Source organism: Eretmochelys imbricata, chromosome 11 (genome assembly GCF_965152235.1).
Source record: "Eretmochelys imbricata isolate rEreImb1 chromosome 11, rEreImb1.hap1, whole genome shotgun sequence".
Lineage (NCBI taxonomy): Eukaryota > Metazoa > Chordata > Testudines > Cheloniidae > Eretmochelys > Eretmochelys imbricata.
Genome location: NC_135582.1, coordinates 64897220 through 64913417, shown reverse-complemented (window position 1 = coordinate 64913417; position 16198 = coordinate 64897220). Strand labels below are relative to the sequence as shown.

Sequence of the window (16198 nt, the reverse complement as noted above, 5' to 3'; positions counted from 1 at the left end):
CAATTGTGAAAAAGACTAATATTCTGGGTTGTATTAACAGGAGTGTTCTCTGCAAGAACTGGGAGGTACCTGTAACTCTCTGCTTGGCACTGATGAGGACTTGATGGCAGTATTGTGCCCAATTTGGGCACTACAATTTTGAAAAGATGTGGACTAAGAAGAGACAGTCCAGCAGAGAGCAACAAAAATGATAAACAGGTTAGAAAACCTGACCTATGAGGAAAGGTTAAAAAAAACTCGGCATGTTTAGTCTTGAGAAAAGAAGACTGAAGGAGGACCCAATAACCATCTTCAAATATGTTACCGGCTGTTACAAAGAGGGCAGTAATCAATTATTCTCCATGTCTGCTGAAGGTAGGACAAGAAGAAATCAGCTTAATCTGAAGCAAGGGAGATTCAGGTTAGATATTAAGAGAACTTTCTAACTATAAAGATAAAGTACTGGAACAGGCTTCCATCGAAGGCTGTGGAATCCCCATCATTGGAGGTTTTTAAGAACAAACACAGCTTAGATGAACCCCTGTCAGGGATGGTCTAGGTTTACTTGTTCCTGTCTCAGCGAAGGGAGTTGGACTACATGACCTCTCGAGGTTCATTCCAGCCCTACATTTCTATGATTCTATTATGTCCATGGGACTGCTCTCCTGTGTAAGGGCAACAGGGCTGGACCTTTATTCTGCACTGTATGCTAAATCCAATTAGCCACTATTATGACCATTCTCAACCAAGGCTGAATCACAGTCTCCTCCTCACACTGGCATCACTACCTTACCACTCCTGACAGTTCTTCCACTTACTTTAATCCTGTGGACCAGAGGAGCAAACAGGAACACAAAGAGCTCCACTGTTGCCATGGAATTCTGAAAGAACTTCCTTCGGTTATTCTCTTCCTCTTCATTAGTGCTGCCACGCCGAGGGTGTCCTGGAGAGCCCTGGTTTTCAACCTGATGAATAAAGGCGCTACTGCTCCCTCCCCAGCTGGAGCCTCTCTCTCCTCCAAACCGGTCATTGCTGCATTCTTGAGGAGCCTCCAGTAGCATCCAATGGAGGGTGTGAAGAAGCTTAGTCTCTGCTACGCCAAGCTTGTCCTGATGTCCTGAATGGAAAAAATGCAGCATAGTGGGTGTCTCTGTTCACACAGGATCGGTACAGTGGAGATTTTCAAAGCTGCACAGGGAATTGCGCACACAAATTCTCTATGTAGCTTTGAAAATCTCACCCCCGCAATTAGAAGTATCGAGTTGTTCCTAGTATGTCTTGGTTAAAATCACCTGATTCAGAATGTTACATGCCCCTGCACATTCCCCTTGCCTGTTCCTTGAAGTATCACTCAGTGCTGTCTGCATATGTGAAAATACAGTACTCATAAAAGGTGCTAACTTGACAGCCCTGGATCTTGAAACACTTCTATTGATCCCCAAGCTGTAGTACTGCAAGCGTTCCTAGACTGTGCTCTGCTACCCATCCCCACCAGTATGCTTCAATTCTGGAGGAACCAGGCCAGATGAGAAAGTAGTTTGATCTTGATGAGCATAGTGCAAAGCTGACTGACATCAGTGGAAAGATTCTTATTGATGATAGTGGGCTTTGGATCAGGCCCTATGCTTATGAATTCATTGTTTTTTTTTTTTTTCCCCGTTAAGACTGTCAATCTGTGAACCAGTTAGTGTCAGTTCTGGGGGCAGATTTTGTAATGTGGATACTTACCCACCTGCAACTGGACCAAGGCCAACAATTACTTACATGTGAAATACAGAACTTTCAGACATAAACCAGACCACCTTAAGGACCTAGCCAAGACCAACTTGGGTGATGCCCAATCGGCAAGGAGGCCACATCTTTTTTGAGATTTGCCATGCTGATGATGACGACGACGACAACAAGAAATGACAACACTTTCAGTGCCTTCAAAATCTGACTACTATGGCATATGTCTTACAGAAAATTAATAAGCTTCTTCAAGGGCTATTTCAGTTAGGTGGCAAGACTACTGCTAAAATCCATCCCAGTTCCTCTTGGATATGGTGACCAGATAGCAAATGTGAAAAATCAGGATGGGGGTGGGGGGTAATAGGTGCCTATATAAGAAAAAGCCCCAAATATCGGGACTGTCCCTATAAAATCGGGACATCTGGTCACCCTATTCTTGGAGAACAGTACTGAACTAATTTGACTCTCAAAATTGTGACTCCCTGTTGACAACAATTTCCAAGACGTCACTCATTCATTTAGATGGCACCCTGCAATGCTGGGACGGATTTGATCCTTTCATGCTTAGAGAAGGATTTCATCATTCAGGACCTTTCTTCTCACTTTTCATTATCCAGCAGTGAAGTCAAAACGATGTATCTTACATCCCCGTTCCCAAACTGTGGGACCAAGATTTAACTGTAGCATTAAACAGAAAGAGACTCATGGAGCTTTGTTTGGGTAAGTGTTTATATAAAATACAAATCTCTTCAGTGACAAAGAAAATGTAGAAAAATATGAGCTAATATTTTATGAGGCATATATTTTTGTAGCGCTAGTCTTCTGTTTGGGTTCCCCACCCCCAGTTTTGATCTAGTATTAAAATTTCCTTTAAAAACAGAGAAAGGTTTGGTGTAATATCAAGTTTTTCAAAAAGAAAAGGAGTACTTGTGGCACCTTAGAGACTAACCAATTTATTTGAGCATAAGCTTTCGTGAGCTACAGCTCACTTCATTGGATGCATACTGTGGAAACTGCAGAAGACATTATATACACAGAGACCATGAAACAATACCTCCTCCCACCCCACTCTCCTGCTGGTAATAGCTTATCTAAAGTGATCACTCTCCTTACAATGTGTATGATAATCAAGGTGGGCCATTTCCAGCACAAATCCAGGTTTTCTCATCCCCCCCCTTTCCAAAAACCACACACACAAACTCACTCTCCTGCTGGTAACAGCCCATCCAAAGCGACCACTGTCCCCACAATGTGCACGATAATCAAGGTGGGCCATTTCCAGCATAAATCCAAGTTTAACCAGAACGTCGGGGGGGGGGGGGAGGAAAAAACAAGGGGAAATAGGCTACCTTGCATAATGACTTAGCCACTCCCAGTCTCTATTTAAGCCTAAATTAATAGTATCCAATTTGCAAATGAATTCCAATTCAGCAGTTTCTCGCTGGAGTCTGGATTTGAAGTTTTTTTGTTGTAAGATAGCGACCTTCATGTCTGTGATTGCGTGACCAGAGAGATTGAAGTGTTCTCCGATTGGTTTATGAATGTTATAATTCTTGACATCTGATTTGTGTCCATTTATTCTTTTACGTAGAGACTGTCCAGTTTGACCAATGTACATGGCAGAGGGGCATTGCTGGCACATGATGGCATATATCACATTGGTGGATGTGCAGGAGAACGAGCCTCTGATAGTGTGGCTGATGTGATTAGGCCCTATGATGGTGTCCCCTGAATAGATATGTGGGCACAGTTGGCAACGGGCTCTGTTGCAAGGATAGGTTCCTGGGTTTAGTGGTTCTGTTGTGTGGTATGTGGTTGTTGGTGAGTATTTGCTTCAGGTTGGGGGGCTGTCTGTAGGCAAGGACTGGCCTGTCTCCCAAGATTTGTGAGAGCGTTGGGTCATCCTTCAGGATAGGTTGTAGATCCTTAATAATGCGTTGGAGGGGTTTTAGTTGGGGGCTGAAGGTGACGGCTAGTGGCGTTCTGTTATTTTCTTTGTTAGGCCTGTCCTGTAGTAGGTGACTTCTGGGAACTCTTCTGGCTCTATCAATCTGTTTCTTCACTTCCGCAGGTGGGTATTGTAGTTGTAAGAATGCTTGATAGAGATCTTGTAGGTGTTTGTCTCTGTCTGAGGGGTTGGAGCAAATGCGGTTGTATCGCAGAGCTTGGCTGTAGACGATGGATCGTGTGGTGTGGTCAGGGTGAAAGCTGGAGGCATGTAGGTAGAAATAGCGATCAGTAGGTTTCCGGTATAGGGTGGTGTTTATGTGACCATTGTTTATTAGCACTGTAGTGTCCAGGAAGTGGATCTCTTGTGTGGACTGGACCAGGCTAAGATTGATGGTGGGATGGAAATTGTTGAAATCATGGTGGAATTCCTCAAGGGCTTCTTTTTCATGGGTCCAGATGATGAAGATGTCATCAATATAGCGCAAGTAGAGTAGGGGCGCTAGGGGACGAGAGCTGAGGAAGCGTTGTTCTAAATCAGCCATAAAAATGTTGGCATACTGTGGGGCCATGCGGGTACCCATAGCAGTGCCGCTGATCTGAAGGTATACATTGTCCCCAAATGTGAAATAGTTATGGGTAAGGACAAAGTCACAAAGTTCAGCCACCAGGTTTGCCGTGACATTATTGGGGATACTGTTCCTGATGGCTTGTAGTCCATCTTTGTGTGGAATGTTGGTGTAGAGGGCTTCTACATCCATAGTGGCCAGAATGGTGTTATCAGGAAGATCACCGATGGATTGTAGTTTCCTCAGGAAGTCAGTGGTGTCTCGAAGGTAGCTGGGAGTGCTGGTAGCGTAGGGCTTGAGGAGGGAGTCTACATAGCCAGACAATCCTGCTGTCAGGGTGCCAATGCCTGAGATGACGGGGCACCCAGGATTTCCAGGTTTATGGATCTTGGGTAGTAGATAGAATATCCCAGGTCGGGGTTCCAGGGGTGTGTCTGTGTGGATTTGATCTTGTGCTTTTTCAGGAAGTTTCTTGAGCAAATTCTGTAGTTGCTTTTGGTAACTCTCAGTGGGATCATAGAGTAATGGCTTGTAGAAAGTGGTGTTGGAGAGCTGCCGAGCAGCCTATTGTTCATATTCCGACCTATTCATGATGACAACAGCACCTCCTTTGTCAGCCTTTTTGATTATGATGTCAGAGTTGTTTCTGAGGCTGTGGATGGCATTGTTTTCTGCACAGCTGAGGTTATGGGGCAAGTGATGCTGCTTTTCCACAATTTCAGCCCGTGCACGTCAGCGGAAGCACTCTATGTAGAAGTCCAGTCTGCTGTTTCGACCTTCACCTAGAATCCTTCTTTTTGTAATGTTGGTAGGGAGGCCTCTGTGGATTAGTATGTTGTGCAGAGGTATTTTGGAAATATTCCTCAAATAAATTGGTTGGTCTCTAATGTGCCACAAGTACTCCTTTTCTTTTTGTGAATACAGACTAACATGGCTGTTACTCTGAAACCTATCAAGTTTTTAAGGCACAACTCCAAATTGGAGAAAATATTTATTTTAATGTCTTTTTGCATTTACCTCAATAAAAACTAATATCCAGTTCTACAGGGTTGGGTTTTTTTTTTTTTTTTTTTTTTTTTTTTACACAAGAGGTTGATAATTATTTGTATTATTTTAGCTGTGCTGAATTTTACATATAGCATAGTCTGATTACTACATCTGCCTGCAAAGTAACCAAGCGTAAGATTACACAAACCCTTACATGCAGGAACAACACTATTATAATTAATGTAACTAATCACATAAGTGAATTCTATCCACAAGAATAAAGCCATCAAGGACTGGGTTCCCATCATATTTTCGAGGTTGAAATACAATAAACAGGAGGAATAAGAGAACCTATCTTGCTAAATTTACTTATGTGAATAATCCTTACTAACACTAGTTGGGCCACAGACCTAAATGGAAATTATTTGCTTGAGTAAGGACTGCTGTGTGAACATGGATTTGCAGGATTGGGTCCTATAGCTTGGAGAAAATGGGTATGTCTACACTAAAATATAACACCCACGGTTGGCCCGCGTCAGCTGACTGAGGCTCACAGGGCTTGGGCTGCAGGGCTATAAAATTGCAATGTAGATGTTTGGGCTCAGGCTGGAGCCTGGGCTCTGGGAGAGTATGGTCTATGGTATACTGAGCACAACTTCGTGATATTTTAATGGAAGGTTAGGTAATAGTAAAAAGCAAACTAACGCAAGTACCAACCTAGCTTGTTTCGGTTAGAAAGCAAAGTCGCTGTGCAATGGAGTACATGTGGTAGGGCAGCTTGAACCAGTTCCCAACGAGAAATGCTCTGGATGGCTTCAGAGAGGGCTGGAGAAAGACCATGCAGCTTGTTCTCTACTAAAACTCGTTCGAAAGACTAAGCAAAAAAAAGGAGAAAAAATATTATCCTAGCACATGCTTTGCAAGACAATGTATTCTCTTCTAAAGCTCTAGCTGTCACATACTATTTTCCACAAAATATACCTTACAGTTCCTTTCAGTAAAATTATTCCTTAAAATATTTTCCTGAGAAAGGCCACAGCCAAAGCTCACTAGATGGATGGTTAATCAGGAGACAGCAGCTAGAAGAATTCAGAAGCAGCATGGTTCATTTAATATACTTTCCTTAGTCAAAAGAATTAAAGAAATGAGCATCAAATTCCATATAAACATAAGTACTCTGGGTCAAACCTGGCATACAGTTACGCTGGTGTAAATCTGGAGTAATTCTGCTGAAGTCAGTGGAGCTGCTCCAGATTTACACCAGCGTGACTGAAAGCAGGATTTGACACTCTCTTTGAAGGTTTTATGTAGCATAAAGAGCAGCCCATTAAAAGTACATAGGACTTAAGAAATATTTTCACACCCTGTCACAAAAGTTAATCAGCGTGTAAAATCCTATATCAGGACATTATATAGATTATATAGATTTGGGGGCCAGCGCATCTGTTTTATAGAGAGGAAAAAAATCCTTACAGAAGCTTATTATTAGACAGCCAAGCTATTTCTACAGTCCATTCTTTCGAATATGGCCAAAAGACCTCCTTATATGGTCACTGAAGCAATTATGTTCCTCTGAAGTTACTGTAGTCAAGGACCGTATTAGTGATATCACATGCCCTTGCCACAAACCAATGTAGCCTTCTGGCAATCTACTCATTCACAAGTTGTTTAGCCAATTTTACTATGCTCATGGAGATAAGTAAGTGTATGTACATGACCTAAAGGATGCTTCAAATGCCATCACACCAGATTCATAAAATTCATTCCTCAACAAGAGGCACAAAAATCCTTGGTAAAAGAGCTGCATTTACCAGGAAGAAGCTTAATCACAAAGGAGTAAAGCAAAAGAAACTTGACTTTCAATCTGGCCATCAAAACGCAACCACCATTCAAAGTGTGCAGTACCTACCAGTCAAACAGGCTGTTTAATATTCCTTTACATACACCAAGGGCAGGAAAGTAGCCTTTGCATATGTTTGTTCTGTAAGAGAGAAACACCCTAACAGTGCTGGGTATAGACAGAGTTCAGGGCAGTGAAAATGGAACATGTGACTATTATGCAGAGTCAGCTCATGGACAGACATACTGGTGGATATGCAGGACTGAATATGACGATAATGAATCACATGCTGAAAATAATAGTCAAACTTTGGCAAGAAATTTACTGTTATGCTAGAGGGTGTTTACAGCTGCCAGCAAGCATATCTGATCTACACGCAGTCAAAAATCTCACTGACACTGATGGAGTTCTAGCTGCCCCTCGTTCTGGCTCAACTGAGAAGCAATTAAGCTCCTTTATGGTGTAAGATGTCTGAAACCACCATCCAAAGCACTGGCCATCCAAAGCACTGGCCACATGGAAGGCCAGAGCAAGAACTAACTCAGACAGAATAAAAGGGGCTTCCCTGAAAACTGATTGAAATTCAGGGGCTGGGGCAGTGGTTGAACTGCAGCTGTTTGTTTCTGCATGCCTCAAAGGGAGTAAGCAAATAGAAAGTCAGAGCAGCACTGGTAGCATGATGCTGGGAGTTAGCCAAAAGAGAAAGCATCTTTTGGGCACAGAACTGAGTAGAAGCAGGCTTGGATTCCTGAACAAGAAAATTGCTTCCTGTTATTCGTTCCTACTGTATTCAGGGAAACAGGACTTGCACCAAAGATATATCTTACTCATATAATTAATGTCGCCTTCTAATGTAAACAATCCACAAGCCCCCTGAATATTAGCTAACTGCTTGGGCCAGAAGGGGCAATAGTATGCTTTTCCATGTAGAAAAAGTGGTTGTGATGGGTTTAGTGCAGAATAGGAAGATAGGATTTTATCACCATTTGTCAAACCCCCTTCTCTGTTAACATGACTGTTCTCTCCGCAGAGACTTCATTCAGGCAACAGAATGGAATAAAAATATGCCTACTTCCATATATTGGCATGCAGCTGGGAGAAGTTATTGCCTGCTCTGAACTAGTCTGAAACGATTGGGCTGGACTACTGTAGCCTAAATCTATTTATTTACTCTGGCAGCTACACATAATAGACCAGATTATGCTTCCCTCATTCAGACTGAGTAGTAACTAACTCAGCCACTAACCCCATTCACATCAATGGGCCTATTCAAGAAATAAGGGACCACTAACTGTGAGTAAGGCCAATACAATTTGTCCCACACAGAAGTATGAAAGGGACTGCTCATACATACACCTTTCTGTGTACAATCTAGAATAAACAGGGCATTTAACTACCATTATTTAACATTAAGTTTGATTTGTTAATGGATCATCCTAACAAAGGAACAAAATAATAGAAGCCCACACTCTTGCGTAAATTGCCAGACTACATTAAATTTATCAGGGAAGGGATAAAAAAACCCACAAAGCAGCTATTCTATGCTGGGGGGGGGGGGGAGATGTGGGGTCATTCTGTTGCTCTGCATAATGTATTGGCTTCTCATCCAGCACTGGATCCAATTCAAGTTTTTGTCCTCATGTTCAAGAGATCACAATGGCATAGGACCCTAAAAGCTATAGAACAGCCTCTTTAAAAAAAACCACAGCCCAGATTCTGAGCACGCAGTACAATTCAGGAGGGGGAAAGGGAGTGTGCAAAAGTGGGCTGACCACGTTGATTATTGTTGCCTCAAGTAGCACAAGATTTGGGGGCCAGCGCATCTGTTTTATAAAGGGGAAAAAGCACTTTTACGTTCCTGCAATCTTTAGGGCATCTGGGTCTTGGGAAGGCTGTCAGATTGGAGCCTCCTTCAGACTGCTCTAACCTACACCAACTGTCAGGAATAAATTGAGCTAAGAGGAACTCAACCTTTATGCCAGTGGGTTGAAGGGGGATGGCCTATGAGCCATGATGCTAGTGTAGGTTTGCAAGAGGATACCCCTGTGTATGAGGGATTCTCCAATGGCCAGTTAAGCAAACTTTAGAGCGAGTTAATGATTGTGTGGTACAACGTTTCCCATTTGTATGGGAGAACCAGGCCTTATGGTTACAGTGTCAGTCCCTGCTCTGGCTCTGGCTCACACGAACACAAGTGACAGCAACATCTGGATCCTTCCCTCCACTTCCTTAGGGCCTTGCCCTGCCTTGTTTATGCAAGCACAGCTCCCTGCAAGTTCAGCTCATGTTCTGCCCGCACACTGAGTGCAAGATATGGTGCTTCGGGTCAGACTCTGCTCTCCGTTGCAGCCATGCAGGTGTGCAGTGACGCCATTTCCTTTATTCTTTCCTGAAAATAATGCAAAATCAAGATGAACAGCCCACTTTTTACCCTCCATTCACTCTCAGTTACATATGCCCTTGGCGGGGGGGGGGGTAGGGGGGAGCGCTGAAATGTGTAAAATAGAAGAGGGATCCCAGGGAACTATAAATGTAGCTGAAATCAAAGGGTCTAGCTATAATAGGCTAAAACAAAACAAAACAAAAACCCAGCCTATAGAGGCGTGGCTAAACTAGCAAACATAGTGGTGAGCTAATCCAGGTCTCTTCAATACAGGGAATAAATTAAAGCAATATGAGAAGATAAAGAGAACCAGGCCAACCTGAATCCACAGATTTGTGCCCTAAAAATGAACAATCAAACAGAGCCAGATTTGAAAAGAAGAAAAGGAAGGCTGAAGAGGGCTGGCAGATGCCAGTAACAGAGAGCTGCCTCGGGTGGGAAGGAAATCCAGCCACAGAATCCAGTACCATCAGCTTAAAGAACATAATAAAATTGACTCGGAAAGCTCAGAGATGTTGAACTGGACCCTCCTTATCCTGTAAGGAGTTAGTGTGTGAGTGCAATGAGATGAAAAAAATAAAATAAAGTGGAACTACTGTGGCTGGGGGAGGAAGTGTGGCAGTGGCTATTTTGGAAAGGACAAACCAAAGGGGAAGTGTGGTGGCAACAGCCATCTTGAAAGAGGCGCATCAAGCCAGGAGGAAAGACCAGAAGATCTAGATGTCTAGGAAAGGAAAGAAATCCTCCACTACAAAGATCTGTCCATCCCACCTTCCCCCAAAAACAAAATCTCCCCCTCCACCAAACAAACCATGAAGGCAGTTGGACAAGAACAGGATTAGTACATGGGCTAAGACATTGTAATAAAAAATGATATTTTATCCATGTGGTTATTATGACAAAGGGATATAGTTAAATGGAAGCTGGGTTGTATAGCACCTTGGATAGTTTACTTTGTGTGGATACAATACACTTAATGGGAATAACATTATAGATAATATAAATCACAACATTATAAACTAAGTTAATAGTGCAATAGCAAAAGACCCAGATCTCCCCTAATGAAGCAAGCTTGACTTGAGTTATCTAAAACATTCCAAAATGTATATTAATTGGAGAAGGGTCACCTATGGTGGAAAATGTCAGAATAAGTGAACTCAAAGATGGTATAATAATCTCATAGTGCCCGATGTTATAAAGATATTTGATAAGATAAGACTTGGTTCTTAAAAATATATAAAGAATAGTTCCCCGTTGCAAATTTACACACCCATGGAGGAAGTAAGGGGAGCCTGGGCTCTCACAACTAGAGAGGACCAGGCAAGAGGGGGAAATACATAGGGAGGGAGGTGGGAGAGAAAAAGGGAACAAGAGAATATAAACAGATGTTAAATATTGTTGTATGTTTTAATAGAAAAATATATTAATAGAGTGTTAGGGCTCAGAATTAAAAAAAAATATGGTAAATCAGCCTCAGAATCACGGTACACCAATACAGGTGTTACAAAAGGAGAGAAAAAAGGGAAAAAGCAATGTATGTCAGAGTTTTAAAATTATTGTGTATGATGGGAACTCTAAAGATGTCATATTTAAAGACGAGATATAAATGTAATGGAGACCTGGCACCTGACTAGGGAGTCTCACTGCTTTTAACAAAGGGTGATATACTGAGCAAGAGCAGAGTGGGTACTAACGGGTGAATTTATTAATGTGAAAGGAATGAACAATGCCACAAAAAGGAAAAGGGTATTCTCTTCACTGAAAAGGGATTTTTCACTGAAAAGGAAATTAATTTACAGGAAACACATACCTTAATTAAAAATGATAAATACTTGAATACCTCGTGGACACAGCTACCATGTCTCTCTCCAGGTCAATCTAATAGAAGAATGTTGACACTACTGTTTGGTAAACATTTCCCTTTTATTGTTTCAGCATTACTCACAGATATAGAGGACAGATTTTAATTAAGGGGTCTTTGAAAGATAGATTTCTCACCTTAGCCAATAAATATGCTCCCAATCAAAAACAAGATTTTTTTTTTGAAAAAAGATCAGTTTTTTAGGAACGTAGGAAGTTTTAGAGAAGGGAATATTATTCTGGAGGAGGGGGTCTTAAAGTGCATTAATCCCACTTTGGATTGATCGAATGTACACAAAGAACAGTCAGGAGGAACTAGTGAAAATTTGTTGCATCACTTAAAATATGAGGAAGTGGTGGGAGATGAATACATACAGTCCTGACACCTGAATTATTTTGTTCCTCATTGATCTTATTCCAGGATTGATATGATTTTTGTTCCTAGTATCTCTGCTAATTTAGAAAAAAAATCTAATCTGGGAGTTATAAGGGGGTCTGATATGCCCCTTCACTTATTGCATTGAAAGTTTGTTTTTTCACTGAGTCCCAAAGAGCCTGGTTCTTGAATAAAACTTGGTTGTATGATCCCTTTAGAATTCAAGAGCTAGATGAAAATTTCCAGAAATATACAGAAATAAACAATAAGGAAGAGATCAATAAAAGTGTTCTCTGGAATGCTAAAATGGCCGTAATGAGGGAGATCCTTATAAATAAAGCATCATACCTAAAAAAGATGGGAGGTCTTGAAGAAGAGAGGTGGGTTAAAGAACTTTCTGTTTTGAAAGGTAGACATAAATCTACAGGAGTATTTATATAGTGTTTAACAAAATAAATGTGTAAGATGGAAGATTAGCCTGTTACAAACACTTAGATATATTGAACAAAAATATTATGAACAGGCCAATAAAGCTGATAGTCAAACGTTAAAAAAGAAACAAGATAAATCAGCGAACCCTCTGATTAGAAATACGAAGGGAGATTTAGTAACTGGCATCTGAAACATTTGCTAACTTTTTCCATAGTTTGTATGCTTCAGAACATCCAAATCCTAAAAACTTATAAGTAGATATCTGAGAAGTGTGACATTACCTCAGCTCTCAGAGACTGATGTGGCAGCTCTTGATAGGCAAATTGCTGCAGAGGAAACTGAAGCTGTAATTAAGAATTTAAAATCCAATAAAGCCCCAGGGTTTCTGGGGAGTATTATAGATCCTTACAGTAAGTGTTGGTCCCTATTTTAACTCAATTGTTTAATGTTGTTTTGCTGGGGAAACAAGATGCCAGATAAAGGGAAAGAGTCAAAAATTGTGGTCATTCCTACAGAAGGAAAAGATCTTACCAACCGTGAATCATACAGACAAGTTTCTTTAACTAATGTAGATGCTAAAATTTATGCTAAGCTGCTAGAAAACAGATTGAGTGTCACCTGGCCCAAATGTGTTCACCCACACCAGTCTGGATTCATTGCCAGCAGACATTTTTCTGATATCAGAAAAACTCCGAATTTGACCTAAAAATGTTAATTCTAGCAATTTTTCCTGTGTGCTACTTTCAATGGACGCTGAGAAAGTCTTCGACCAGCTGTAGTGGGAGTACTTTAGACAGATTTTGGTAAGGTTTGGTTTTGGAAATCAGTTTCATAAGTGTATATCAGCCCTACTTATTCCTTCTGAAGCCATTTGTAATAAATGTGAGAAATACCCTTGATAAAGGGCATCAGAATGCTTTCTGGATTAGAACACAAAATAGCTTTGGATGCTGATAATGTCTTGTTATATTTGTATGATCCAGAAGCCTCGATAAAAATGATAAAACAATTGACTTTGGAATTTGGGCATGTAGCAGGCTTCAAAATAAACTATTATAAATCTGAAATTTTAGAAATTAATACTCCAGAAAGGGCCAAATCAAACTGTCAGCTGCGTCAATTTAAATGGATAAAAAAGTCTTTACAATATTTAGGAATAAATATTGTAGAGAAAAACCTTTTTAATGTAAATTTTCCTCCAATGTGGAATAAAATAATAAAAGACTTGAAGGAATGGAACAAATATGATTTTTTTTGGCTAGATAGGGTAGCCTCAGTAAAGATGAATGTCCTTCCAAAAAATACTACTTTTGTTTTAGCACATCCCAGATGAGACATTAAAAATATAGCAGGAAGCACTATTTAAATTCATATTAAAACATAAAAAGAGAAAGGATGAATTCTAACATTCAAAGGTGGGGTGGACTAACTCCCTAATTTTCCTTACTATCTATTACAATTAAAATGTGATTAATTGGGTTAACAGACCATCCAAACACTAGGTAAAATTCAATCAAGATTGGAGTCCAAATAGTCATAGTAATTGTTGGGTTAAAAAGAAATCCAGGTAATTAAATATAGAAAAAAAAATAACCCATTGATCCAGACCATCTCAGCAGTTTTGCACTATTTTTTTAAAAAAATTCCTGTCAGGGAGGCCTTCTCCCTTAGCTACTTTCATTAATAATCAGGAATTTATCCCTAGAAAATATCAAAGTTACTAGTTGTGGGTAAAAGCCAAGATTGTTCCATTCAGACAGCTGTTACTGGGTCCTGATTTGAAATCATACCAAAAGATATGAAATAATGATATACTAAAATAATATAAAGATCTTGTATTTCACAAGTCAAACATTTTCTTGTGAAATGTGGATGCAAGGCAGCTCTCTCTAGACCTTTAACCACATTCTAGGAGTTCAACCAGGAGCAAGCTAAAGAATGGTACGTATCTTAAAAATCAAACCTATTTTGACTGAAAAAGATACTGAAAGAAAGACAACCCAGATGAAAAGATGGGAGAGGGATTTTGGAAATAAATCTGATACGGAGGAGGGGGTCTCTATATGGGAAATGGGATATACATCTTCAATTTGCGTAGCCCATATTTATAAATTGCTGTATAGATAGCATTTGAATCTAGTTAAGATCTGGCACATTTTTGCTACCAGGGAGTCGCCCAGTTGGACGGGTTGCAAAGAAAAGGGTACATACTTGCACACATAGTGGTTAAGTCCAGGAATTAGATGGTTTGGGGAAGAAGTTATTAAAGAGATTCGTTTTCTGACAAAATACCAGTATCCTAGAGCCCCCTTGACCTCCTTACTTAATGTTCCAGGAGAGGATCTACATATTAAACAGAACCAATTAATTTCTTCTTTATTGTTAGCGGCTAGACTTTATATTTTATATTACTGGAAAAATGTAACTCTTCCTCCTATGGAATTGTGATGTTGTAAGATATGGACTGTCCTTGTAATAGAAAAGTTTTCATACCATGTATGTACACAAGAGAAGTGCCAACAAGAGGACAGGTGTTTAGAAATGTGATCACCCTTTTCAACATACACACAGAAGGATGGTTCACCTGTCAGATGCTGTAGATTAGCCTTTGAATATTAACCTGATCCAGAAAAAGTTATAAAACTGATGTATGATGTAGTATGTGAACATTTTATTGTAACTTTGCCTTAATAGGTTTCAAAAGACAGCCTGACCAACTACTCACAGCAGACTGACACATTACAAGGGCTCCACTGCCACCTGAATTACAGAAAGGAAGGGAACATCTGCAGAGTTGGCAATCTGGAGAGCAGTATTGAAAGCTGATGTCATGAACTGATTATAATGATTGCAGACGCATAGGCAATGTTGAATCTGTTCCTGGTGTGTGCTCTGCTCCCCCAGGGTCACTTACATTATGATTTTCCTTTTGAGGCCATCTGTTCTGTGCCATCAACCTGTTCTGAGTTTGTTCGTACCATCAGTGTTCTCTCTTCACCCTGTTCCCTAGTGACCTTCTGGTCTATTTCCCTCTGCAGTATTTTGCATTCCCTTGGGCACTTCCTTATAGGGGCCAGGTAGCTCCTTATACCTGAAGTTTACACACATTCTGTCAGAGCAAGGCTAATCACGGGGCTACAATGCCAGACAGGATGATACAGGTGCTTTTGGGACTGGCTTTGCCACAGGCTTCCTGTATAACATTACTCAAGTCACATGATCTTTCATGTGCGAGTGAAACAGAGATAATATCTACCTGCTGCCAACAGCACAAGCAGGCATACTGCTGGCTAAGTCCCAACCCCAACCACTGCAGAGCCAGGACTTTGGGGGAATGTGACCCTAGCAATCCTACCTCTCAGGACCACCAAATGGGCAGGGGTCCTCCACAGAATTCCCCAATGGAAGGGTCCTTTAGGAAGGCCCCAGCACCCTCCTGGAGGAAGAGACTCAGCTGCCACCAGTAATAAGGGGTAGGGGTAGCTGAGCCAGGACCTCAGGGGCATTGTGGATTGAAAGAAACATTTGTTAAACAGGTTTGTTTATTTAAAAAATAAACCTAATTAAATCTGAAACTGACAATCTTTGATGAGGCCTAATTTATTATATTCTAAAGTCATTTAAGTTAAATACCAAAAAAAAAAAAAAAAAATTAATCGGTACATGTTTGTAGCCAAGTTTTCAAGAAAGCCCAGCCACTGAACAGCTGAAGGTCATTGGCTAGGCACCTGGAACCAGAGTTTGGTGAAGTGCTGAACTCGATTTTGACAGCAGTAGCCTCTTCCGCAATTTCAGAGAGAATATTTTCTTTATGTCAGTTTATTCAGCTAGTTCAGTGGAATGACTAGTTCCTTCAAAAGTTAATGAATCAATCTGGAGTTGAACAAGCTGAAAAGTTTGGTGTCCCACTTTCAATCTCTGACTAAATACTACATGTGAGAGGATATCTGCTAGTTCTAAAATCCTGAAGAACATAATGAATTGAACTAACTACAGATACTAACTGTTTATTTAAACAAGGAAGTTGTTATCAGAAACTGTTAGTTTTAAATGCAAAACTAAAAGTAAATTATATAGCTTAAACAAATGTGTAT

The 16198-nt window shown here is 40.6% G+C and overlaps 1 protein-coding gene across 3 annotated transcripts in view; it reads right to left on the bottom strand.

Annotated features, from left to right (window-relative positions):
- UNC80 (unc-80 subunit of NALCN channel complex) overlaps positions 1-16198 on the bottom strand; it is a 187411-nt gene that overhangs the window by 165044 nt on the left and 6169 nt on the right. For all 3 annotated transcript variants that reach the window (XM_077829945.1, XM_077829944.1, XM_077829946.1), the window contains exons 3-4: positions 5931-6087; positions 798-1096 (exon numbers count right to left, since the gene is read on the bottom strand). In XM_077829945.1, the coding sequence (XP_077686071.1) occupies positions 798-1096; positions 5931-6087 (456 nt within the window). The remainder of the gene's footprint in view (positions 1-797; positions 1097-5930; positions 6088-16198) is intronic.